Source organism: Diceros bicornis, chromosome 20 (assembly GCF_020826845.1).
Source record: "Diceros bicornis minor isolate mBicDic1 chromosome 20, mDicBic1.mat.cur, whole genome shotgun sequence".
Taxonomy (NCBI): domain Eukaryota; kingdom Metazoa; phylum Chordata; class Mammalia; order Perissodactyla; family Rhinocerotidae; genus Diceros; species Diceros bicornis.
Genome location: NC_080759.1, coordinates 11,179,504 through 11,207,036, shown reverse-complemented (window position 1 = coordinate 11,207,036; position 27,533 = coordinate 11,179,504). Strand labels below are relative to the sequence as shown.

At 38.7% G+C, this 27,533-nt stretch overlaps 1 protein-coding gene across 3 annotated transcripts in view; it reads left to right on the top strand.

Annotated features, from left to right (window-relative positions):
* NLN (neurolysin) overlaps positions 1-26,901 on the top strand; it is a 93,301-nt gene extending 66,400 nt beyond the window's left edge. For all 3 annotated transcript variants that reach the window (XM_058563961.1, XM_058563963.1, XM_058563962.1), the window contains 5 exons: positions 262-463; positions 13,439-13,625; positions 13,991-14,119; positions 15,327-15,463; positions 25,019-26,901. In XM_058563961.1, coding sequence (XP_058419944.1) covers positions 262-463; positions 13,439-13,625; positions 13,991-14,119; positions 15,327-15,463; positions 25,019-25,153 — 790 coding nt within the window. In that variant the 3' untranslated portion in view covers positions 25,154-26,901. The remainder of the gene's footprint in view (positions 1-261; positions 464-13,438; positions 13,626-13,990; positions 14,120-15,326; positions 15,464-25,018) is intronic.
* Positions 26,902-27,533: the final 632 nt, after the last annotated feature.

Genomic DNA, 27,533 nt, shown 5'->3' with positions numbered 1-27,533 from the left:
ATATTCTTAATTCTTGCATTAAGATTTTTCAACAAAAGAAATATTGGAGATGCAACTCACGTGAAGTGATAGTGGGAGTTTTGTTTGTTTAGTTTTAGTTTTTCCATTTTAATAAAATGTTGACCTACTTCCGAAAGGGTGAATTAAATGTTTCAAAGCGTTTTCTGGTATCAAATATGGCTTGAAGACTGAGAGAGGCCATGCCCGTGTTGTTGCTGGAGAAGAGTGTTCATATCTCAGGACTGTGCTTCTGGTTCCCAGGGAAGGAAAATACAACCACGCCGCCTGCTTTGGACTCCAACCTGGCTGCCTCCTCCCTGACGGGAGCCGCATGATGTCCGTGGCTGCTCTTGTGGTGAACTTCTCGCAGCCGCTAGCGGGTCGTCCCTCTCTCCTGAGGCACGATGAAGTGAGGACTTACTTCCATGAATTTGGTCATGTCATGCATCAGATCTGTGCACAGGTGAGTGATTTTTGATGGTAAACCCACCAATTGCTTTTCCAGATTTTTTTTTCACTGCTGTCATGTTTCTCCCCTTAACATGTTTTTTCAGAAGTTGAACATGTTCAAGAATTTCACAGGCCTTCTGCAAAAACACAACATATTTTTACTCAGGTTAATCCACTGATGAAAGAGCTTCTTTGAATACCACCCTATGGAAAAAGAAAGAAGGGTGTCATTAAGGAAGGGTTACAAATATTGTTTTTCCCTTTTAATTCTTTTCTTCTCCATAGGAATTTGATGTAAGCTTCACAGATAAAACGGTGCTGTAATCTGTCTCTTCTGCTTATTAATGCTTTGTTTAGTTCAATGGTTTTCAACTGTCTCAGACTCTTTACTCCTTTTTTTAATAATAAATATTTTGTAACACCCTCCTTTACTAACCTCAAATTAAAATCATAGATAATATAGTATAACCGTGGGGAGAATTTGCCAGGGAGGGGATGTGTATGTGCAATGGATTGCAACTCATTTCTCTTTATTTCTGAAAATGTAAAGTACATTTGTTCTCAACTTTGTAACACAGTCCAGTAAACTAAGCCCAAGCTATTCTAGGATAAACAATATGAACTTACTAATATTTAACCATTATTGACATATGAAAGCATCTAGTTCAGTAGTTCAACCTAAGAGTTTAGAAAACTGGTATTAACAGAAATGGAGGGACAGTTTTCCATATTCCATATGAAATCTCTATGCATCTCTAAAGGTAACCTTTTAAAAAATAACCTTTTTATTAAAATAGTTTTTGATTTACAGAAAAGTTGGTTGCAAAGATAGTACAAAAATTGCCCATGTATCCCGCACCCAGTTGCCCCTACTGTTCACATCTGCATCACTGTAGTACATTTGTCACAGTCAAGAAGCCAACATTGGTACAGTGCTCCTAAACTTCACACTTTATTTGGATCTTACTAGTTTTTCCCTAACAGCCTTTCTCCATACAGAGAATTTTAAAAAATCAACGTACTGTCCCCACTGAACATAAAAGAAAGAAATTTTTTGTGTATTTCAAAGATAATACCTGGGCATGGCTATGTAGTAAGACACAATGAAGTATTCAGGGATTTGCACTACAGGTGAATAACCCTGAATCCAGCAGCAAAAACTGCAGACTGTTACAAGTGGTTTGTGTTGTCAACTCAAGTCCAAGAACAGTATTGCCATTTGTCTTAGTTCAGGTTGCTATAACAGAATACCATAGACTGGGTTTCTGATAAACAACAAAAATTTATTTCTCACAGTTCTGGAGGTTGAAAATCTGAAACCAGGGTGCTGGCAGATTTGGTGTCTGGTGAAGACCTGCGTTCTGGTTCAGAGATGGTGCCTTCTACGTCCTCATGTGGTGAAAAGAGTCAGGGAGCTCTCTGGGATATCTTTTTTTTTTCCCCCCAAACCCCCAGTAGATAGTTGTATGTCATAGTTGCACGTCCTTCTAGTTGCTGTATGTGGGACGTGGCCTCAGCATGGCCGGAGAAGCAGTGCGTCTGTGCGCACCCAGGATCCGAACCCGGGCCACCAGCAGCAGAGCGTGCGCACTTAACTGCTAAGCCACAGGGCCAGCCCTGGGATATCTTTTATAAGGGCACCAATCCAATTCATGAGGCTCCACCTTCATAACCTAATCACCCCCAAAGGCCTCACCTCCTACCATCACATTGGGGGTTTGGTTTCAACATATGAATTTGGAGGGACACATTCAGTCCATAGCACCAAGGGTGACATGATTTTCGAAAACGCTGCACATCTTTTGAGAAACTACCAAATAAAAAAGTAATCTTACTTTGATTTACTCAGTTGATCCCAGTGGTGAGAGTTTTAGAAATTAAAACTTTGTAAAAAATGCTTTGCAAAAATATGTGCAACGGATATTTTCATTTATGAGAATATCCAGCACATGAGAGTGACATGCAAATATGGGACAATTTTTTATTGTCCCAATGTTTGCAGGTCAGTCCTGGACATCAGCCTCCCTGGCCCCCAGAGTAGCCCCTAATCATTGTAATAACCAAAAATGTACCCACTCATTTCCAAAATACTACCATCACCTTTGTTAAAAAACCTGTTTAGTTCTTTCAACATTTTATCTTTACATCCTGGTGCTTCAATGTTTTCTTAAAAAAAATCAGAGGAGAGTAGGATATGAGTCTGTTCCAATAAATAAGTCCTGATATACTAATATAGCCATTTCTACCCTCTGTTTAATCCAGGGAAAAGAAATCTTTCAGAATAACCTAAATTTTCTTTCTTAGATAATTTTTAAGTCTATTTTCACAGCAGTAGGGTTCCTGAAATATATATCTTCCATCAGTGGCCATTCTATGGCTGACATTTCCTTTAATTACGATGTCTGGTTTCCATTTTTCTAAAAAATTTTTATGAATAATTTAGAAAAGTCAACTACTTTTCTTAATTTTAGGCTTATGGGATATTGCTTAGATTATCCAAGGTCCAGTTACATATTTATACATAGATAAACAGTGGGCTGCTTTTAGAACAGTGGATCTTAACTTTTTTGGATCTGAGGACCTATGAAAATCTAATTTAAGCCGTGGATACATCTTCCAGAAAAATACACATACACTCATATACTCAGATTTTTACATGGAATTCCAAAGGGCTCACAGACCCCTTGAAGCCCAGACCATAATGAATTCCAAGGTAATAACTCCTGGGTTATAGCAGTTTCCTCCTTATTTGGATGTTGATTATCAGCTAATGATTTCATGAGGAAGTAATTTGGTATCTTAATCACATTTATTAAAATAATAGTGTTCCTCAGATAGAGTTTTCAGTGCTCTTGATGCATGTTCTTGTTTTCAGACACAGTCCTCTTATAACCTTCATATCATGCTTACCATGTATTCATAGTGCAGTTCTCCACAACTCTGTGTTCTTCTCATTATTTCTTCTTTTTTTTTTTTTTTGGTGAGGAAGATCAGTCCTGAGCTAACATCTGATGCCAATCCTCCTCTTTTTGCTGAGGAAGATTGGCCCTAAGCTAACATCTGTGCCCATCTTCCTCTACTTTATATGGGACGCTGCCACAGCATGGCTCGACAAGCAGTGTGTCAGTGCACGTCTGGGAACCGAACCCACGAACCCCGGGCCACCACAGCAGAGCACAAGCACTTAACTGCTTGCGCCACCGGGCCGGCCCCTCTCATTATTTCTTATAGTATTTTTGATCATTTGAGATGGCCACTTTGGTACCGGAAAATATTTTCTTGGTACTATGTCATTTTAGAGCTATTTGACTTGTGACTGAAATAAATACATTTAAATATATATATCTCATTCATTAGTTTGGTGTCTTTCTCTTGAAACAGTGGACCGTATTCAAGTCTTAGAGTTTGCCTCACCTCATTCATGAACATGAAATGTGGCGTACAGATGAATAGTGTGTTAGTACAATCCCTTGCTTGGCCCTCTCTGTATGAGATTATCTTTGAGAACTCTCTTGTCTATTAATCCTTTCAAATATCCTGTAACATTTTAAGAAATTTTAAGGTAATCATACTTGGGACCAATGATCACTACTTTTGTCTTAAAAGCAATAGGCACAGGGGCCGGCCCCGTGACGTAGCAGTTAAGTGCACGCGCTCCGCTGTTGGTGGCCCGGGTTCAGATCCCGGGCACGCACGGAGGCATGGCTTGTCAGGCTGTGCTGTGGCGGCCTCCTATATAAAGTGGAGGAAAATAGGCACAGGCGTTAGCCCAGGGCCAGCCTTCCTCAGCAAAAAGAGGATTGGATGGATGTTAGCTCAGGGCTGATCTTCTTCACACACAAACACAAAAAAAGTAATAGGCACAGATCCATATATTTCAGCTTTATAATAATTTCAAAACCTTTTGTACTGACCTAAACTGGATGGTAGTGAATAAGGAGTTTAATAGCTTCTATGATCAATAATATTTCTGACTTTTCTGAGATAAATAGAGTGAATTAAAAATTTGCCATACATATTCAGTAGATTGGTTTTAAGATATGGCAGTTCGGTGTTAAGAGTTCTCCACTGTGGCAGTTTGCAAGTCTGATGAGCAGTAGAGCTCGTTGGAGCTTGTCATAGTAATAGTTAAATGTGTTGGCAGGAACATCCAGTCTTCAAACGTGTAGATGCACTAGTTCAATATGCCTACTATCTCATCATTCAGGAGATGAGTTTCACTGTAGTTTCTCGTGTTTACACTACAGGGTCAGTAATTTTGAAGATAGTAATCAAGAGGTGGTATGTCTAGTATCTGTTCCTGTTTCATGGGTTTATTGTGGTTTGGGCTGTCAGTAATCACTGGCCTTTTGAACTTATGTAGGAAAGAAGAGTAATGCCTCTTTTTTTTTTTTTTTAAAGATTTTATTTATTTATTTATTTTCCCCCAAAGCCCCAGTAGATAGTTGTATGTCATAGCTGCACATCCTTCTAGTTGCTGTATGTGGGACGCAGCCTCAGCATGGCTGGAGAAGCGGTGCGTCGGTGCGTGCCCGGGATCCCAACCCAGGCACCCAGGCGGCCAGCAGCCGAGCGCAAACACTTAACCGCTAAGCCTCGGGGCCGGCCCAGTAATGCCTCTTAACAGTCTCCATTGTGATGTCTGTATTGGTTTGTACTTTAAGAGCAATAATGAGTTTTGGACTGTTAGAGATAATTATTTTAAAGCTACACATCAGGATCACAATAAAGCCTTAAATTAATTAAAAGTCAAAGGGGTGGAAGGGCAGGAAAACTTCAAATTATATGATTTCAAATAGTCTGTTAATTTGGTTGACAGACTAATAGAGCATCTTGTCTGCTTTAAAGATTTTGAATTAGATACTCTTGTAAATAAATGTCCCCTTTATTAGTCAGGAAGGCACCCTACTGAATTAAAAATCATCCGTGTATTTATAACTTTTGGCAAGTTATTCAACCTCCTTGAGCCATCTCATTTTTCTTATTCATAAAATGAGGACAACAGCAGTTCTCATACCTACTTCCCTGGGTGCTGGTGAGATTGAATAATGTGTGAAGAGGTACTTGGGAAAGTGCCGTACGTATTTGAAGTATTCTTGTAACTATGCTTATGTATAATCCAACCCTTTTGGGATCAGTAAGTAGCACACAAGTCATAATTTATGAGGAGAAAAAAAGTTGCTATGAGGCAAAGTAGTATCGTTCAGATTTAAGAGAATTCACAAATGCTTACCCGCAATGGATTTAGGGTGAAGCTCTGTGGAAGGTGATGGGAAGGCATCAGGTTTGTGTTTGTTTTTGTTTTGTTTTAATGATTACTGCCTACTTAGAAGTTGATTCCTGAAGCTAGAGCAGAATGAGCAGTTTAGAGTATTGGGAGTGGTGGGAGATTACTTGAAGAGAAATGTGGGTATGCTGATCTTCAGCATTAACACCAAGGAATAGATTCTTGGAGGAAGGCGAGGACAAGCTTGGTCCGACCAGCCCAGACCACACCTGGTTAGGCAAACTGGGCAGGCTAAGCAGATGAATAGCAGCCAAGGTTTACTGACTGCTTACCTTGTGTCAGGCACCATAGTCAGTGCCTTACACTCATTCATTAATTTTATTCTTGTATGCATTCTCTGAAGTAGATTTACCAGTCTACTTATATCATTATACTATTATACTATTTCCCCCATTTCCAACTGGGGAAAACTGAGGCTTAAAGAGATTAAATGATTTGCCCAAGATCTGACCTTCATGCTCTTTACCACTCTACTCGATTGCATATAACCAGCCTTTGTGCTCTCAATCCATACACTGGAGACGGCACTATGTCACATGGTCTGAATTTGGTCTCCCAAGTATGTATTCTTTTTTTCCTTTTTAATTGAGGTCACACTGATTTATAACATTATATGAACTTAAGGTGTACATCGTTATATTTCAACTTCTGTATAGACTGCATCATGTTCATCACTAATAGTCTAGTTGCCATCTGTGACCATACACATGTGCCCCTTTACCCCTTTTGCCCTCCCTCTACCAAATATGTATTCTTGTAGGATAGACTTCTTTCTCCTAAGTTTCTTGAATGGCATTCCCTCTAAATCAATCTCATGTAAGCTGTGTGGAATGAATGAGTTTATCTAGTTCCACATTTCCCTCTGTGTAGGTTGGCCTTCTAGGTTTCAGTCTTGAAGTTCAGTGAACACCTATCAACAACCTTGTAGCCTCTGCTCCCTACCCGCAACCCTGCATGCAATTATAGTTTCCAATACCAGTGTTAGAAGTGATTTCTTACAGGGTTTCATTTTTGTTATTTTATTTGTTTGTGTGTTTATTTGTTATACGTACACACGTGTACACAAAATAAATGCTAAAGTCATAAACCAAAAGTGATGATCTACACATTGTTTATTTCTGTTTGGGGACGCACTTATTTCTTTCATTTGCTTACTGTATTTTCTACATGTGTTTTTTAAAAAATAATTAGAAAAATATTTTAAAAGAGAAAAACATGTTCAGTTGATTCCTTAGAAGCAGAGTTATTGATTATCTATTGTGTCTGACTTGTTATACTAGATATGATAGGATGAGGTTCAAAAAAAAAAAAAGATTGTATCTTGAATGTTAGAGTTTAGTTTGAGGACATGAAATTTAAAAATTTAAAACAGAATATTATTAAGTACAATGACACAAATTAAATATGTTTCAAGTATTGAAAGAGAGAGGTGATGTTAGATTGGAGGTAAGAGGTCAGGTATGATAATAATAGAAAATTTCTTAGAATTGTTTATGGTTGGGTCTTCATTCAAAAACATTCTCCTCATAGCTTCATTTATTTCGCAAATATTTATTGACCATTTACAACTTTCCGGGCATGTGCTGGATTTTGAAGATACGGAGGTGAATAAGGCATACGTACTTGCTAACCTTCTTAGCATTTGAGTTTGAATGAGTACTTTTATTTGTTTTCATGTAACAAGAAGCAATTTATACGTAAGAAGTAGTAGTCAGGAAGGTATAGTCAGTTTGGGGGTAAGCCTGTGAATCTAAGTTGCAGTATTCAAACTTCTGCAGCTTTTGTGTGGTTTCACATGTCTTTGAAATGGTGGTGGTGATCCTGACCTGGCGAACTGTAGAGCTGCTGTGAAGATTAATAAGAAAAGCAACAAAGTGTTATTTGGGTTCTCTTTGTTACTTTTATCACCTCCAGTGATCACTAGGTGTATGTGAAGTTAAAAGTATGACCTGTATTGTTCTGTTTATGGCAAAACCTAGGAGGCAGTGGCACTTTGCTTTTTTTGATGCCTTGTTGCATAAACTTCTCCATCATCTCTGGATTTAGGGGTAGATCAGACAGGTCAGGATATGGAATGACTGCTAAGAAATCAATAGGGGATCACCTCAGACAGCCAAGGTCAGTTCTCCTGAAGCCTGTTCTTTTTCCTAGACACAGTACACTTACTGATTTCAGCAACTGCCTTTTCTTTGAGTTGGGATTTGCTACCATGAAAATAACACTTTAGTTGTAACCACTGAAAACAACTGATCTCTTAATTAGAACAATAACTCGTAGGCTTTTGGACTTTAAATACAACAAAAGCTCACATGATTTTTTGAGCTTTAGTTTCTATAATTTTGCTCCAGCTCTCCCTGTATTGTATGAATTGGGAAATTAATCTCTATAGCATCAAATCATCTGTTGTGAAAAATCTCATCATTAGATAACTTTCTTTCTCTCAAGAACTTCTAACCAAACAAGAATCTAAGTTTACATTATGTTCTAGGCTTTTATTGTCAAAATATTTCCTGCAGCAATAATGCCCTAGAACTTTTTGAAGTGTCACCTGCAAAATGATTTGTTAATTGGGTTATTTTGTGTTTATTTTAAAGTACTTGGCTTTATCTGGGAGGTATATTAGCATCAATAGTATAATAGTATAGTATAATAGGTATAATAGCATCAAGAGAAATTAAGAATACCATCCCATTTACAATTGCAACAAAAAGAATAAAATACCTAGGAATAAACTTAACAAAGAGGTGAAAGATCTGTACACCGAAAACTATAAAACATTTCTGAAAGAAATTGAAGAAGACACAAAGAAATGGAAAGATATTCCGTGCTCTTGGATTGGAAGAATTAACATAGTTAAGATGTCCATACTTCCTAAAGCCATCTATAGATTCAATGCAATCCCTATCAAAGTTCCAACAACATTTTTCACAGAAATAGAACAAAGAATCCTAAAATTTATATGGAACAACAAAAGACCCCGAATAGCTAAAGGAATCCTGAGAAAAAAGAACAAAGCTGGAGGTATCACACTCCCTGATTTCAAAATATACTACAAAGCTATAGTAACCAAAACAGCATGGTACTGGCACAAAAACAGACACACAGATCAATGGAATAGAATTGAAAACCCAGAAATAAACCCACACGTCTATGGACAGCTAATCTTTGACAAAAAATCCAAGAACATACAATGGGGAAAAGAAAGTCTCTTCAACAAATGGTGTTGGGAAAACTGGATAGCCACATGCAAAAAAATGAAAGTAGACCCTTACCTTACACCATGCACAAAAATTAACTCCAAATGGATTAAAGACTTGAATGTAAGACCTGAAACTATGAAACTTCTAGAAGAAAACATAGGCAGTACGCTCTTCGACATCGGTCTTAGCAACATCTTTTCAAACACCACATCTGACCGGGCAAGAGAAACAATAGAAAAAATAAACAAATGGGACTACATCAAACTAAAAAGCTTCTGCACAGCAAAGGAAACCATCAACAAAACGAAAAGACAACCTAACAATTGGGAGAAGATATTTGCAAACCATACATCTGATAAGGGCTTAATCTCCAAAATATATAAAGAACTCATGCATCTCAACAACAAAAAAACTACCAAGCCAATTAAAAAATGGGCAAAAGACCTGAACAGACATTTCTCCAAAGAAGATATACAGATGGCCAACAGACACATGAAAAGATGTTCAAAATCACTAACTATCAGGGAAATGCAAATCAAAACTACAATGAGATATCACCTCACGCCCGTCAGAATGGCTATAATTAACAAGACAGGAAACAACATGTGTTGGAGAGGATGTGGAGAGAAGGGAACTCTCATACACTGCTGGTGGGAGTGCAAACTGGTCCAGCCACTATGGAAAACAGTATGGAGATTTCTCAAAAAATCAAGGATAGAACTACCATATGATCCAGCTATTCCACTGTTGGGTATTTACCCAAAGAACTTGAAAACACCAATTTGCAAAGGTACATGCACCTCTGTGTTCATTGCAGCGTTATTCACAATAGCCAAGACAGCGAAGCAACTTAAGTGCCCATCAAGGGACGAATGGATAAAGAAGATGTGGTATATATACACAATGGAATACTACTCAGCCATAAGAAATGATGAAATCCAGCCATTTGTGACAACATGGATGGACATTGAGGGTATTATGCAAAGTGAAATAAGTCAGAGGGAGAAGGTCAAATACCGTATGATTTCCTTCATTAAGTAGTAGATAATAACAACAATAAACAAACACATAGGGACAGAGATTGGATTGGTGGTTACCAGAGGGGAAGGGGGCAGGGAGGAGGGTGAAAGGGATAATTCGGTATATGTGTGTGGTGATGGGTTGTAATTAGTATTTTGGTGGTGAACATGATGTAATCTATGCAGAAATAGAAGTACAATGATGTACACCTGAAACTTTTACAATGTTATAAACCAATGTTACTGCAATAAACAAAAAATTAAAAAAAAAAACAAAAAAACAAAAACAAAAAAAAAAATAGTTACTATGGCCCATGAGCTACTGTATTCAACACCTTCAAATTGTTTATATTGAAAACTATATAAAAGTACCTTTTAGGGTTCTTTGGAACCTACAGTTTAAAACTGAGGCTGGCTGGTCAACCATAAGTAATAATTCAACAGCCATGCTGTTTTGCACGTCAAGCCCCCATCAGGCTGCTGGATCCTAAGTCCTGCCCATGGTTTCTGTGTGGACTTGCACAGTGGCTGACTGTGGATTCCTTTCTCTTTAGAATTTAGTTCTTTGCTGGAAATTGAGCTTTTGAATTTTGTAGGTTTTTTGTCCTCCTCATTTGAAAAATATTTAAATGATATTGCCCAAAGGGCACACAGAGAAACAGCGTGACTGACTTTCGGGAAATTAGTAAGCAGTAGAGTTATTTTTAGCTTTTACTCCTTGCGAACATTTCCTTTGTTCTTTAGAAGACGTTGTTGATCTGTTCATTCATTTGCTGTGCTCTCTGCCCACTACAAGATGGCTTTGGATAGAATAAGCCCTCTCTTCTCTACTCTTCTTGACATAACAGAGTTAATTCTTATTTAATTCAATTTTAACTCAATTATTCATTTGTTCATGTTTTTCTAGGTCTGAAACACCACCACCACTACCAAACCCACATGTACATTTCGTTGTTATTTAGGGTTGATTTTCCCCCTCATCTGCAAATACTGACTGAAAAATGTTCACACAAACACGATATATAAAATTTATATTTTTGTCAAAATATTGTATACTGGTAGGTGATGGTGTGATTTTGCCTTTGTTTGCTCTGTTTGTAGTTATTTAAAAACTATAATCTTTAGAAAATTATGCAGTTAGTATTACAGAATCCCAAGTCCAGGATAGGTGGTTGGTTACAAAGGCTGGCCTTTACACCTCAGCCTCATGTTTGATCTTTCAAAAATACTCCAGTATTTAGAGGAAGTCACATTTCTAAGGAAGCACACTGAAATCTCCCTTTTACTGTGCACATAAAGGGGAGTTTATATATAAGGCTTTTCTACTTTAGATCCCATCCAGGAAGATTTCATCATTTCGTAACATTGTAGTTTAACCTTGTATTTATTTATTTATTTATTTGATTTAAACAACAGAAACTTATTTTCTCACAGTTCTGGAGGGTAGAAATTCGAGATCAAGGTGTTGGCAGTAACCTTTTATTTTTTTCATTTTTCTGTAAGATAGAGAGGCATTATAGCATTTGTGGGTAAAATTGTGGGTTCCGTAGTCCGACCACCTGGTTTCAAATCTTAATTCTACCATTAATCTTGGTATACTTCAATTTCCTTAATCTCAAAAATGGAAATTACAGTGCTTCAGACAATTTTTTTGGTGTTTAAATCAGATAATCCATGTAAAGAGCCGAGCATAGTGCCTGACATAGTGAAGTCTCAATAGATGTTGGCTATTATAATTATTGTATAAGATTGTTCTATCTATAATGTAGGATGTAGTTATTTTAGAAGATTATATACCAAAAAGAGGCAAAATATTCAGTTTGCTGGAACCCTTGCCTCTTTCCCTGTGGGAATGTTTTATTGGGATGTCCTCAAATGGAGGAGGTCTGATTCCAGCACTGAGTGAACTTAGTTTCCCTTACTTGGCTCTTCAGTGGTTGCAGCTCTTCATATCTAGAATCAGCGCAATTATAATGGGAAGTCAAGCAAAACATTTTTTTGCATAAAGAGAGGAAGGCAGAATGCGAGTTGGCATTGACATCTGTGCCTCTGCCCTGGGCCAAAAGCAGAATGGTTCTTGCTGCTGATTCGGCATCCCATCTGCTGCCTTCTCCAGGGGTTAAGTCCCTCTTCCGTTCCCTGCCCTTTAGATCCCCAGGGATGATGAAGGCAGAGAGAGAAGACTGGGATGTAAAGCGTCTGCAGAGGGAAACAGGACAGAGATTCAGGGACGGACAACAGGTTGATAACCCCCATTCTGCAGATGAGCCAGTTGGGTGAATGCTGAATCTCCCCTGCCAATGGCACTTGTTCTGTGGACAGTGTGAAGGTTAAACACCCGCCTGTTCTAGTGAATTCCCGTCTTTCTGCTCAAGAGCTTTTCTGACATCTAACTCAACAATTTACTAAACTTTCCTTTTTTAAAAACACTTTTTTTTAACCCTTAACCCAGACCCTCAGAATATGTCTTTTATGTTTACGAGGCATGCTTTAACTTCTGAGTATATCCTTTGTTTCTCTTTTTCTATAGCTGCATTTAACTTACCCCACTTGCCAACTAATATACAGCCCTAACTTCCAATGAAGTGGCTTCTTGTTTTCAGGTAACATCTTCTACCCAGTCTAAGAGGTGTAACTCTGGCTTTCTACAACACAGTTATCTTAGAACCACTTATTTAAAGTTTAGGACACAAAAGACACACACACGAAAGGTATCTGTCTGTAATATTGTAATTTAACTCTTTAATTGATTTTGGCTAAAACTTGAGTAGTTAAGTAATAGAGTGACGAGTGCTCCGGAAAGGCATATATTGAGTAAACAAAAGTAAGCAAATGAAAGGGGAGCTAGGGAGAAATTGCCTTACATTATGGATCGCTTAGTGGAAAATTCTTTTAAAATATTTTTACTTTCAAATCCTAAGCATTGTTTTAGCTTAGACTGATCTTTTTTCAGTTATGAATTCCTGATGATTGTTCCAAATTGGTTTATAATTCAAAAGAATAAAATAGTACTTTAATATAGAATATTTAGGGGTTTTCATGCTGTCTTTTTATTTTCATTTAAATTTGAGGTTATCCTAACTCTTCATTCAAAGGAGCAGGTGACTCTGATTCTGACTTACATTTTGGAGAGTCTTAATTATAATTCATCACATATATAGTTTTCAGGGTTTAAAAAAAAAAGACCTCGGGGCCGGCCCGGTGGCGCAAGCGGTTAAGTGCGCGCGCTCCGCTGCGGCGGCCCGGGGTTCGCTGGTTCGGATCCCGGGCGCGCACCGACGCACTGCTTGGTAAGCCATGCTGTGGCGGCGTCCCATATAAAGTGGAGGAAGATGGGCACCGATGTTAGCCCAGGGCCGTCTTCCTCAGCAAAAAGAGGAGGATTGGCGGATGTTAGCTCAGGGCTGATCTCCTCACAAAAAAAAAAAAAAAAAAAAAAAAAAAAAAAAAAAAAAAAAAAGACCTCTATGTTTACTTTCTAGACCGATTTTGCACGATTTAGTGGAACAAATGTGGAAACTGACTTTGTAGAGGTGCCATCACAAATGCTTGAAAACTGGGTGTGGGACATTGAGTCCCTCCGAAGACTGTCAAAACATTACAAAGATGGAAGCCCTATTGTGGATGATCTGCTTGAAAAACTCGTTGCTTCTAGACTGGTCAACACAGGTATGACTTGTAGTTTTAGAAAAGAAAAATAACTTAGAATTGCTTAATGGAGAATTGCTGGCATCTTCTTCCATGGGAATTTATTTCCCCTTTAATAATGATAGTACCCCGTTAATAATGATAGTACCCCGTCGAATGCTAATATGGTGAGGGAAGACCACTAAATATAATGGAATACTAAACCCTGGGATTGTGTCCAAGAAAAAAAAATACGTCTCCTTTTAAATCTTAGATAGAATGAAATGCCTTGCTCCCGTTTTGTAATGATTATTACAGGAATAAGTTTTGAAATGTATGAACTTGTGATATTAGAACATACAGTTTTCTCTTCTCTAAAACATGCCCAAACATTCTTCTGTTGTTAGGTCTTCTGACTTTACGCCAGATTGTTTTGAGCAAAATGGATCAGTCTCTCCATACCAACACATCGCTGGATGCTGCAAGTGAATATGCCAAATATTGTGCAGAAATTCTAGGTGTTGCAGCTACTCCAGGTATGTAAATACTGTGACTTGAGTTCATTTCTCCTGTAAAGCACAAAGTCTACTCCTAACACTGCCAGGGAAGGTAGAGTTTGTCAGGCCGATTACCTAATTTAATTTGTTTCTGATTTTTGCAATCAGGCCATGACTTTCAGATAAGCATACTTTGTCCTTATGAGTTATCCTGTCCAAATGTGCTTGAAGGAAAGGTGGCGCCAGCCTTGCAGCATTTTAGTGTAATCAGGCGTGAGCAATTGGCCTCCACCCCAGAGCAGAGAAAGCCATTCACATTTGGCAGCACTTGCCTGGCTCCGCCCTCTCTATAAGCACCATGACTTCCCTATCATTTCATTGGCAGAAGGGGCAATTTTAGAGAGAAGCTCGAACTTCTACCTTGTTTCTGATTCTGATTCTGAGATCAGTTAGGGTAGTTTGACTAGCAGTTTCTAACCTGATATTTATGACATTCATGAAGGTGGATGGATAGGTACGTGCACATGTGTGTTTACATTTATATTCATATATTTTAGGACAACGTACAATAGTATTTGTAGTTGGAAGGGTGACTTTTTTGTCACCAAGTAAATTGTTATTTAAATGAATCAGTCACATTTATAGATGTAATAAAGGTCAGAAAAGTCAGTTGAGTCAATCTAGGCTTCTCACTTCCTTTTGTGATCTGTTTATAGTAGACCAAACTGAACTCTGTGCCCCAGGCCACTTTGACAAAATCCTTTTTAAAGTAGCCCTAGAGGAAGATTGAATTGGTAAAACCTTTTTAGCTTTTCAAGTGAAGAGTTCTTTTTCAGTTAATTATGAATCTAAGGTAAGTGTCATTCTGACACATTTTAGATATAAAGAGCTGTGACCAGGAGTAGGCTTACTATCAGAGTATTTGTAAGACACATATGTGTCTAAGGGATAAGAAAGACTGAGGACTTCTGAAACCCTGAGCTATCTGATGCGTGTGGACAAAGCCTCTGAAACTATTGTTGGGCATTCCAGAGCTTATGGCGAAACCAGCTCTGAGGTTGAGCCATCATAGGAGAAAAGTTTGTAAACGTCTTGGCCAAGGGCACACGTAAATCCAAGGAGTACTAGAGGTGAGGTCTTATCACTCTCTCCTCCCACAGCTGGACTCTGCATAGAGAAACCTGAGCTAGCTGATAACCTGATAACGTTTGCCATCACACTGATTGAAATGTATCCTTCTTTAAAGGCACAAATATGCCAGCTACTTTCGGACATCTGGCAGGGGGATATGATGGCCAATATTATGGATATCTTTGGAGTGAAGTATTTTCCACGGACATGTTTTACAGCTGTTTTAAAAAAGAAGGGATAATGAATCCAGAGGTATTGTATTTTTTTTCTCCCTTTGTTAATTTTGTAGTTGCTCCCTCTTCTTTAACTCCTCGTGTAAAATATTTATTACACCTAGATTTTAGAGTAAGAGATTTGGTAACCACCTTTTAACTTTAAAGTCTTGTATCTTCTCAAATCATCATACATTATTAAGTTGCAGTGTACAGGTGATTAACTCTAATTCTATAAGTTAAAAAAAAACCTACTACATTTTCTTGCTTATTAACATTCCAATATATTGCATAATTAAAATTCAAAGCTCTGTTTATGCATTTGAGCATTTGTAGCTGCTAGTTTTGACATGTGCCATACAACGTTTCAGTTTTATAGGAAGGTGGGAAAGAAAGGTAAACACCTTCTTGATATAAATGGTCTGCCTATGTTTTGATATTCTCTACACATTCTCTTTGTACATTTTCTGTGGGAGGCACTCTTTTTCTGTGGCTGGCATACCCCACCTACTACATAGTTTGCAACCTAAGTGCCTGTAAGTAATTTAAGCTGCTTCATTAACCTGAGCCATTCCTTTCCGTGTTCAGTGAATTGATGGCCAGGTGGCTGCCAGCCAAACCTTCCTGAGTTACAGTCCCCAGTCTCCACTCTTGTTGAAGACTCAGCTGTCAGATTATTTCTAGGACCGATGCATTTTCCAATATGTTTTTCACTCTGTTTGATTCAGAAATTAGAAGAACAAATTATCAAAATCGGGCTCTCTGTGCTTATTTTAACCATCTGATTTGTTCCCTGAACTTTATGTTTCTGGATTGCATAATGTCTTGCACAGAAACACTAAAATACATTGATGTAATTAATACCACCATCCCTCCCACCCCCAGCCCCGCAAAAAACACCACCTCCAGGGCATCTACATTCTATGTACTAGCCTTCCCAGTCACCCATCTTTCCTCCCACCCTACCCAGGCTGTTAGATCCCTTTAAGTCTCCTTCCATTCCCTGGCCAACCCATTTACAGTGGTCAGCCACTGACTCTTCTTCTCATGAACCCTGACTTCTGCATGACCTTCAGCTGGTGCCCAGCCCTGGATTCCTCCACCATCTCATTTAGAGATGGTGCCCTTGGGATTCAGAGTGTTCTCGGGAAGATTGTATGACACCATTAGCATGACCCACTACAAAGTCATGCTTTCCAACCTAAACTGGACACCCAGTGTTAATCTGCAGTCCTGATCCACTTCCTGAGTCCCTGCTGATCTCTCCTCTCTCTTAAGAAACTTTAGACCATTGAGTGAGCACCTTCATCTTTCTTTCTCTTTCTATACTTCAATACTTCTTTCCTCCTGTCTCAGAAGAGATGTGTAATACCAAGCCTTACTGCTTTGCCATCTTGGAAAAAAACTGGAGTTATTGCTGTTGACTCTGATAACCTCAATGCTACTACTCAGGAGTTCTTCCTTTCACAATCTAATTTCTTGATGTAAAAACCGGTCTTTGCAACCCTCTATTTCCTGGCTTTTGCCTTCATCAGCTGAACTGGAAAGTTACTGTCTCTCCAAAGTTACCACTGATGACCCATTTGCCAATTCCCAAAGGCCCTCATCTACCTTTTTTTTTTTCTCTACTTCCTGCTTCTTGTTATTCCTGTCTTTGTTCATAGCCCTGAGCTTAGCAGTCAAATCCCTTCCTTACCTCCCAGAACTCCCTGTGTGTCAGCCACATTTGTATGTTCCCGTAGGTCTTTCTACCTTCACAAGTGTATTCATTCTGTTTCTTCCATCCAAAATGTACACCTTACTTGTCTATGCCTCTCAAAAATCCTATCAGTCTTAAAGGCCCTACTCAAATGGCCACTCATGTATGAAATCTTCCAAAGCATCCAAACCAAAAGTGATCTTTCCATCCTCTGAACAGAAGAGTGGACTTGGGCGTGGGGGAAAGGCTTCAATAAGCTTTTTTTTAAATGTCTGGAATGTTTAGTATAACTATTATACAAAGTGAAAAAAAATCAGGTTATGAAATATTTTATAGCATAGGATGCAAATTTTTATTTTAAAATGTATATTTAGAAAATAAAGGTACATCAAAATGTTGTCAATTGTTATCTTTGGAAGTTTATGAGTGATTATTAAATATTTTTCTGTACTTTTTATGGAGCTTTTCCTATTTCTACGTAAAGCATGGGTTATTGTAGAAATTAGAAAACAGTGTTTAAAGAGATGCAAGGTCTAGGTATGTAAAGTCAGAATTATGACCTGTTACTGGCCCTTATTAGTTGGTGAGGCTTCCTGGCATAAGTGCTACAGGACCTCTTTTGATTAAGCTTCCTCATTCACCTCCTCTGTGCTTCCACTCACATGCCCACATCTCCAGCACCTTCCACTGTTACCTCTCTTCTTTCGGCCGTCAAAGTAATAGCCAAAGTACTGTTCCCAGTGGATCCCAAGGGACTTTCAGGACCCCCAGAAGCAATCCCTGCCATTATGCTTCTACGTACTTCCTCTTATTCTCAAGCTTAACAACTTGGCAGGCCCAGACTACTTTTAATTTAGACGGAGCCGGGTTGAACTTGGAGAAAGCAAGATTCCCAACAACTTGGCGTTGTTGCCTTGTGATGTTAAAAACAATTTTCAGTTTTACTAAAATTCTGGATTCAACAGTGCTATATATTATTACTCATCCTACACCATGAAGCTGGTTTTAATCCCTTTTTTCTTTCCTATAAAATATTCTAGAATATTATGTCATTTCTTGCTCCCTTTCTGTCACAACAATAGTGAATCTGGCTCCAGTGGCCAAGGAGAATCCCTTTGCACCGCACCCCCGACACTCTTCGCTGCCATAGCAGTGACTGGAACAGCCTTTTTTTTTTTTTTTTTGTGAGGGAGATCAGCCCTGAGCTAACATCCGTGCTAATCCTCCTCTTTTTGCTGAGGGAGACCAGCTCTGAGCTAACATCTATTGCCAATCTTCCTCCTTTTTTTTTCCTTCTCCAAAGCCCCAGTGGATAGTTGTATCTCATAGTTGCATATCCTTCTAGTTGCTGTATGTGGGACGCGGCCTCAGCATGGCCAGAGAAGCGGTGCATCGGTGCGCACCGGGGATCCAAACCCGGGCCGCCAGCAGCGGAGCGCGCGCACTTAACCGCTAAGCCAGCGGGCCGGCCCCGGAACAGCTTTTTAAATAGACATTTTATTTGCTCCTACAGTGTACTGTTTGGTTTTGTTTTAATTTTTTTTTCTTTTTATTTTTACAAATGTTTGCTTTAAAGTAACATCTGATTTACAAAATTTAAATACCTGCTTATTAAAAATTAATACTTTGGGGCTGGCCCCGTGGCCTAGTGGTTAAGTTTGGCATGCTCCACTTTGGCGGCCAGGGTTTGCAGGTTCAGATGCCTGGCACGGACCTACACCACTCGTCAGCCATGCTGTGGCGGCGACCCACACGCAAAATAGAGGAAGATTGGCACAGATGTTAGCTCAGAGTGAATCTTCCTCAGTAAAAAGGAAAAAAAAAATTAATGCTTTGGAACAACAATCTTGTTCTACAAAAAACTTTTAGGTCATTATTGCAAGTATGTTGTGATGAAAAAAAATAATTTTTATGGTATAAAGAAATGCCAAATTTGATCTGAGAGCATGGGAATCAGAGCAATCACAATATGTCATGCAGGCTTTGTTGTCTCAAGGCCCTCACCCTCCCTAGTATACATTTGGATCATTTTGAAAGAGAGCAGGATACCCCTTCAAGGAATCAGCACCTGCTATTCTTAGTCCTCAAGCTCTAGAGAGGCTGGGGACTGAAAGATCACGTATTGTTGACATTATTGGTCGTAGTCATTAGTATCAACAAAAGAACATCTCCAGGCCTTCTCTCTGTAACCTCTTGCCATCCTGCAAAGCCCAGGGTTTGCTCTGAAAACCATTTCAGATCTTAGCAAGCAGAACTGTAGAAAGTGTGCTAGTCACTGGGAGAATAATAATAGGAAGGATCAAATAGAAACCTGCAGTTTTCAGAATACCAAAAGTTAGCAATAGAATATTTCATGGTACAGTTGTTTTCATTCTGTTTTGAGAGCTTCTATCAAAGTGTTAGAACAGGCCACTTACCTATAATGGCCTAAAAGTTTGCTACCTCTGGTTTTATCTGTAATTTTCTATATTCTTTATGGTAAATAGGTGTAACATCTTAAGTGTTTAGATTGTTAGATATTATCTCAAGTCTTTGTTTCTAGTAGAACATAGAGAAGTTGTCTCATCATTAGACATATCGTTTACTTCTCCAACTGATCTCTTAAATAACTACGGAAGGGAACTGCTTGGGATTAACACTTTTCCAGCAAGCTCTAGGTGCTCTTTTTAAGGATGTCTTGAAGGTCACCAAATGTAGTTTCAAAATCCAACTAATCATAGGGTCGAAAAAATGGAGGCATTTTACCTAGGGCCATTTCTTTTTATATGGCTGCTTCATTGTGGGAAAATTTCCTAAGAGGTAATAGACATTGTGGATTCAAAGGCAATTATATTGTTAAGCTAGAATTATCTTCCTCTTTTACATTTAGAGAAATTGCTAAGCTTTGTTTTTTCCATCAGTGAAGAAGAAATGCAACCAAGTATCACTGAGGAGAGGAATACTTGATAGATGAGTGCAACTATTACGTTTTAATCTATAATGCCACAAGGAAGTAACTAGATCTTTACATGTAATAACAGACACAGAAACTTGATGACTCTTGGTTAAACATGAAAAAGAATTACCTGACAGAGAATGTTGAATATAAAGCTGAGTATTTCAGTGGTCTTCAGAGTCCTAGGCCCAATTCCTGCTGTAGTGTGTTGCTAAGGGAAAATATGAAATTTCTCTCCTGAAGGTCCTTCAAATGGATTGAATACCACTTTAGCTCTCTCCATCTACCACCCCAAAGCTGATTTTTCTTATACTTCAATCTTTTCTAACAGCCTTAGATTTTGCCATATTTAAGGGACAAAGGAAGGGAATGGGATTGATTTCTAACCTACTTGAATATTTACTGGGTCCAGCCTTCTACGTCTTGAATCCCAACCAGCTGGAAGCAGTTTTTCTTCCTTTGTGTTCTTTCAGCCCTTCTTTGTGTTTCTCTTAGAGCCCTAATAATCGCCTTGTTAATTGTCTATTTCTTTATCTCCCCTGCTAGATCATAAGGCCCTTGTAATAGGAACTGTTTTCTTCATCTTCGTGTTGGTCCTCTGCTTCAGAACTGTTACATTTAGTTATTATTTTTACACATGGGTGCCTCTTTGGACCTAACTGGTAGTCCACCCATCTGCTTCCACACCTCTACTCCACTTTACATGCTAGCCAGGGTACCTTTTCTTCTCCTGACCTCCTCCCTCCCTATAAATAAAGATTTATCCTTCTGTCCTCACAAACTGAAACTTTGCTTAAGGTTTCCAGAAGATCTCTTCTGATCAAGCCAAGATTCTACCACTGTTCTTGTTTCCATCTCCCTGACTACCAGCACCGATCTTTCACCCTCTCCCTCCTTCTTTGTTGTTGTCAAAGGTATTCTTTTTCCACCCACAACCTCCCCACCCTCATAGAAAACAAAGGGTGTGCTGTTGGGAAGGAGTTTACAGATGGGCTGTGGAAGGAAAGGTTTCAAAGTCCACTTTGAAACCGGCTGGTGAGCCTGTCACGTGCCTGATCATCATCACCTGTGCTTGGGGGGCTGCTCTCTGCCTTGGTGCCTGTTAGTGTGGGAAGGAGACGACTCTGGCTCCAATCCCCAGAGTCAACCACAATGGGAGAGAGGGAGAGCAGGTTGGAAGGGAGTGGGAGCTTATGTGTGCTGCTTCAGAGATAGCAGGAGACCCAATCTGTTTCCCATTTTTATATTCTCATTACTGATAGATGATGGGCATCTTCATTCAGATAATTATGATTGCTCTTAAAATATTACCTCAAATAAGGGGTACATATTCTTAGACAAAATGAGTGCCTTGTCTCTCCTACTTAATATTCCAATAGAATATTGTATATTCCATTTCATGCTAATAGTGGAGGTGAAATCTCTTGTGCTTTTTTCTAGCTTTATTAGGAGATAGAACTAATTTTAAGAAAATGCCAACCAGGAATGCATTTGTTTCCCTGAACTGTATATAAGTAATTGAACTGAGGGGCAGTGTGAGAGGAAAGGAAATGCAAGGAGGGATAGATGGTTTATTGAATACCACTGTATGCCAGGTAGTGTACTAGGGAGTGGGCAATGTACTGAAATCATCTCCTTTGATTCCCCTTAAACTGAGTGAGATAGGTGTAGTCCCATTTTGCAGGTAAGGAAACCAAAGCCCAAGGTCACCTAGCTGAGAATGAAGCCAAGATTCAAACCTGGGCCTGACTCCAAAACTCCTGATCTTGCTTTAGAAAATATCACTGTTAGAACTTGCACAGTTGCCAAAAGATACGCTCTATAATCTTCCAGGATTAAAAACCACAGAGGTGACTGATGCTGACTTTCCTTCGTAGAAGAGTTAATGGGAGCTCTTACTGTATGCAGATCCTCCTGAAGGATTTTTTAACATGAAAAATTTTAGTGTTTGTTTTAGAGCTTCTCTTTCTGCCTTCCTCGCAGTTGAAGTTTCTTTATTATATGAATAAAGGAGAACAACTTATGTCAAAGACTCTTCCACCTGTGGCATGAGTCTCCCAGACCACATTCTCTTACCCAGAGAGCCCTATCCCTTCCTAAAACACAAAAATTCATATAAGTTTTTTTTTTTTTTTAAAGAAAAGGGAGATCCTATTACCAAAATGACTCTTACACTCTTCTCCAAACTTCATTGCAAAGGAAATGAAACTATTAAAAGACCATTGCTCTGTAATTCAGGAAATTGAATCAACTTGTTTGGAGCTATAAGCAGGGGAGGGCTTGAGCTGTACTGAGCCGTGTATTGTGAGACTGAACAGTGCCCTGCTCTCCAGTGACTTTCCCGTTCAGAGGGGGCGTGAGCTGGCTCTTCCCCACACCATGCAGCTGCTCAAATGCCTGCTCTGCTTTACTACCTAAAACTACAGTTCTCTGCACAGAATGAAAATACTCTGTCAGATGTCAGCATTTTGGGTGATTTATTTTTTTACTTATTTGGATTTTCATTAATGTTCCTATAATATTTGTGGAATGAAATATGTCTTTTTAATAAATAGATCTTGAGCATTAAGAATTTCTGCAGATATATATTAATTATTGAAGTTGGTTGATGGATACATGAGGGTTCATTATATTGTTGTCTCTGCTATTGGTATATATTTTAAATTTTTCCCTAATAAAATGATTAAAATATTTTTATAATTCTGCACATGCATTTAATGCACATTTTCTTTTTTTTTTTTCTGTGAGGAAGATCAGCACTGTACTAACATCTGCCAATCCTCCTCTTTTTTGCTGAGGAAGACTGGCCCTGGGCTAACATCCGTGCCCATCTTCCTCCACTTTATATGGGACGCCGCCACAGCATGGTTTGCCAAACGGTGCATCGGTGTGCCCCCAGGATTCGAACCGGCGAACCCCGGGACACCACAGCAGAGGGCGCGCACTTAACCACTTGCGCCACCGGGCTGGCCCCTAACGCACATTTTCTAAGTTGTAACTATACTGCTACACCCAGAGAGCACAGTCTTTCCTTGCCTAACCCTCCCCCACCCCCCCACCCCACACTAATTTAACACTGGTCAACTTGAGACACAATGGACAATGAAAGAAAGGAGGTAAATTGTGGTTGGGCTCAAGAGCTCTGATCTGTTACTCCTTAGAATAATAAAGACTATGAGAAGAAGAGCCATCACTCACATTTTAGGTTCTAGATTGCTATTGTATCAGTAATGATTTGCTGCAGACCAAATAAGAAATGACGTATTTTTTTTTCCTAAGGAAAATTCAGTCTAGCTCTAAGGCCTCATTACCAAGGTTTTCAGGACGTCAAATATCAGTGATTACCGGCCCTCCCTTTTTAGGAAAATTTATCCAAAACTTGTAAATAAGGCAACAAGATTACTACGTGCCTTTTCAATGTCATACTAGAACGTTGTCTAACAGGCCCTTCTAAGAATCATCTTACATTCTAGGCCCTACACCTGTCCAATATGGTAGCCTCATGTGGCAATTAAGCACTTGCAATGTGGCTAGTGCAACTAAAGAATTGCATTGAGATATGCTATAAATATAAAAAACACACTAGATTTTGAGAATTTACAACAAAAAATAAATCTCAGTAATTTTTTATATTGATATATGTTGAAATAATATTGTAGATATACTACTGATTTAAATAAAATATTTTTTTAATTAATTTCACCTATTTGGTTTTTTTTTTTTTTAACTTTTTTAATGTGATTACTAGAAAATTTAAAGTTAATAATGTGGCTCACATTATATTTCTATTGGACAGGGCTGCTGTAGAGTTTATGAGAAAGTAACTTTGTTTGACTAATGATTTACACCTAAGGCCTAGACTGTCAAGTTAGATGTTAGCCTGTAGATGATTAATAAGTTGCAAATGATTTCTGTTTATAACTAAAAGGTAACCCAAACATTTTGATTTTATGACCCTGTCGGATATTAAATACTTTGTATCTGACTTGGTAGATTTCATGCATCCATGTTTTATTTTCCTTAACAGTTTGACTAGACTTGCTTCTGATGGTTGTACCAACCGGAATCATTGTTATAGGTCAAAAGTTAGATTACTTTTGTCGTTGGAAATTCTCTAGCTACTCTTATACTCAAAAGACTGTTAGTTGTATTGATCAGACGGTATCATGGATGTAAATTTAAGACTGTTATTCTGTGAACTATTTATTTTATGTGTATATTTACAGTTGTGGTTCATTGAATTGTCCTGCGCTGCTTCCCTAAAAGGACAATGAACAGGAAGTGAAAATAGTGAATCACACTGATATTGAATTACAGTTGTTTTCTTTCACTTTATTTGCTCGTGTGTTTATGTAAATAAAGGCAGAGGAACTATGATATGTTTAAAAATTCCAGACCTCATCCCCAGAGAAAACTTTGCAAAGGTCCTTATTCCCGGCTCTGGGCTCACAGAAATATCTTACTTCGTGGGGCGTGTACTGTTGTCCTACCCCGTGTCCCTAAGGAGGAGGGGTTTTTTATGAACCCCTCATTAAAACGTAGCAGAAGTCCTTTGGGCAGTAGCTGTGCCACCGTTCCAAATACACGGATCCTCCGTCTGTAGCGTTCTAGATCACTTGCTTTGCTAACCCTTTTGAAATCACATTTGAGATGGGGTAACAGATAGGAACCTGTTATATATTCCATTTGGCTGTCTTTTGTTTGTTTGCTCACATTGTCAGCTCACTGCTGAGAATCTAAGGAGACAAGACAGTAATAAAGGGAAGTGTAGAGGACCGGAGATCTAAGCTCCAGATCTCTTAGCTACCGAAATAAATAAATACTGCAGAACTGTAGTCTAGGCGAAAGAAAGTAAAACTAAAGCTCCTTTTCTTCACCCCTACCCCTTTCTCTTTTGCATCTAGAGATTTGGAAAATTGCTATAACCATGAATTATTAGGCATGATGTTTTATTTTATTAGGTTGGAATGAAATACAGAAACCTAATCCTGAAACCTGGGGGATCTCTGGACGGCATGGACATGCTCCAGAATTTCTTGAAACGTGAGCCAAACCAAAAAGCGTTCCTAATGAGTAGAGGCCTGCATGCTCCGTAGACTGGGGATCTTTGGGAGCAGTCCATGTCTGGAGGACAAGTCGGCATCACCATATGTTACTGGCCTGGAAACTGAAGGGAGTTTTGCAAATGAAAGTTTAGATTTCTATTGACTGCATTTTGTTTTTTGATTTGGAAAATTATACAGATGTAAATGGAATTATAAATACTGTGACCTAAGAAAAGACCCATTAGAAAATAATTGTATGATAAAATTTCATAAAAATGGATTTGATTTCTTTTTATAGAAGTTTCATATGACAGTAATTTGATTTTTTACTATTGTAATCTAGATAATATAATGTAAGAGGGCTAAGAATTTTTAAATTGAATCACATACATTATATAATTTGATCCTTCTTATATCTTGAAGTTTTGTACTTGGGATATCTGGACTGATAAATGAATCATCACATTCCTCTGATAAATATTTTCTTGGAGCCCTGCACCGACTTTGTCTCTCTGTCTCACAGTGAAGTGTGACCTCTTTGCCTGCATACCTCAGGGCCAGGGGAATATGCCTCAGTAATGCATTTATCTTTACATTTCAGGCCTTATGATTCCCAACTTTCTGTCACACTTAAATTATGTTCCTCCACTTCGGTTTGTCTTCTCTGTCTAAAGTCCAGTCAGAGAGTACCAAAAAATTATGAGTTTTAACTGAACTGGCCTGATGTATATTGCATGTTTTTGTGCCTTGTATTATAGAGGTTCATTTCCACTTCAGCATAGAAGACTGTCAGTCTTTTGGCACACTGGCCAGTTAGAGCACTGAAGCAAGTCCAAGGATATGTTTCTTTCCTCTTGTTTCTCCTAAGCGGTAGGGACTTGGCCTCCTGTACTGCCACCTCACCCAAAGTGGCAGGTAGCCGTGTCACAAATGCTAGTTAGAGTGCCACAGGAAGAGGGCGAAGCTGATATGGAGCACAGAGTTCAGAAACTCCAGAGGAGGAGTGGGTTCTGAGCAGAAGCGCTTGGGGACGGCTGCTCCGGAGTGTTCCGTGTGTGCTGAAACTCAGCCGTGGGCGGAGGCTCTCCAGGAGCCTATTCTGCCTGGTGACTTTTATTTTAAGTGGACCTGTGGATCTCTCTAACACTCCTTACTGTGGGCCTAAATTCCAGTCCTGCAGCAGACCAGTAAACTCACAGCACTTATTTTTCCCCTAGGAGTCTACTCGATAGGAAACCAAAACAGGATAATGAAATTTTTTTAATTAAAAAAACCAAACTTTGAATGTACTCTGAAAAGTCTTCCAGTTGTTTCCCACTGTGTACCTGAGGTATGACTGCTGGCCAGGGACAAAATTAGAAGCTTTCTGTTCTCTAGTCCAAATGGACTTTGTGCCAAATAAAAAAATAATATGCTGCATAATAAGATTATAGGCAGCAGAAAAAATCAAGAGCTATAGTGACACAGAAGAGAATTTGAAGGTTATTACTGTGAAGCAAATATGTTCCACATCTACACGAAATCCCACCCTCCCCTTGAGACAGTTGCCTGGCCCTTCTCTCCTCCAAAGTGGTTTTTTCCGTCTCAGCAACCTGTGGTACTTTTCTCATATCTTTTTTTTTTTTTTCCAGACTGTTCTGTTTTCCGGTTTCACACAAAAACTCTCTTCAGCTTTTTCTATTGCCCAATGTGTCTCCTTAACAATGACTTGATCATTTTCAATCTTAACTTATTTCACATGGAAAAAGTAATACTTGGTGTGAAAAAGGCTGCACACAATAAAGTCACGTTATTATCCATGAGAATGAACTCACGTTTCTTTCATACTTTAATGTTAAAACTGAAACGCATAAGAGAACAAAGACGCTATGGTGTTCTTTTTATTAGTCCACATCTAATATTTAAAATTGACCAAAGAACAGCAACAAAGTCAAATACTTATTCTCTAGCACGATTCAAAACTAAGGATTTACTTTTTAAAGCCTTTTGGAACGTGGCCATCCATCTGCTTGTTCTTTTTTTCAGATCAGAGCATCGAGTGTTCGTGAGGCACTATGAATGGTAGATAACTATGAAAATGGTAATTGACCAGCCTACACTTCAGATTTATGGGCTGAGCTACGTATAATAAAGTCTCTCTGGGTTATTGATTGCGAGATTTAGGCCTGTTTCAGGTTTCGGGGGCATCCTTATGTTGCTAAGGGCAAGTTCTTAAACATCTTATGTTAATATATAGTAGGCCTGATTCCTAAAGGTTTAATTTTAAGATGCTACAGAGAAGAGAAAGAAAAGTCATGATGTTATGCTACCTGATATAGATTTTTTTCCTCTTGTATAAGTGTTGTGTGTTACCTAGATAAATAACTAAAAATTATCTTGCAGAGTTATCGCCTGAGCTATTTACACCAAAATCTTGCCTTTCTAAAGCTAA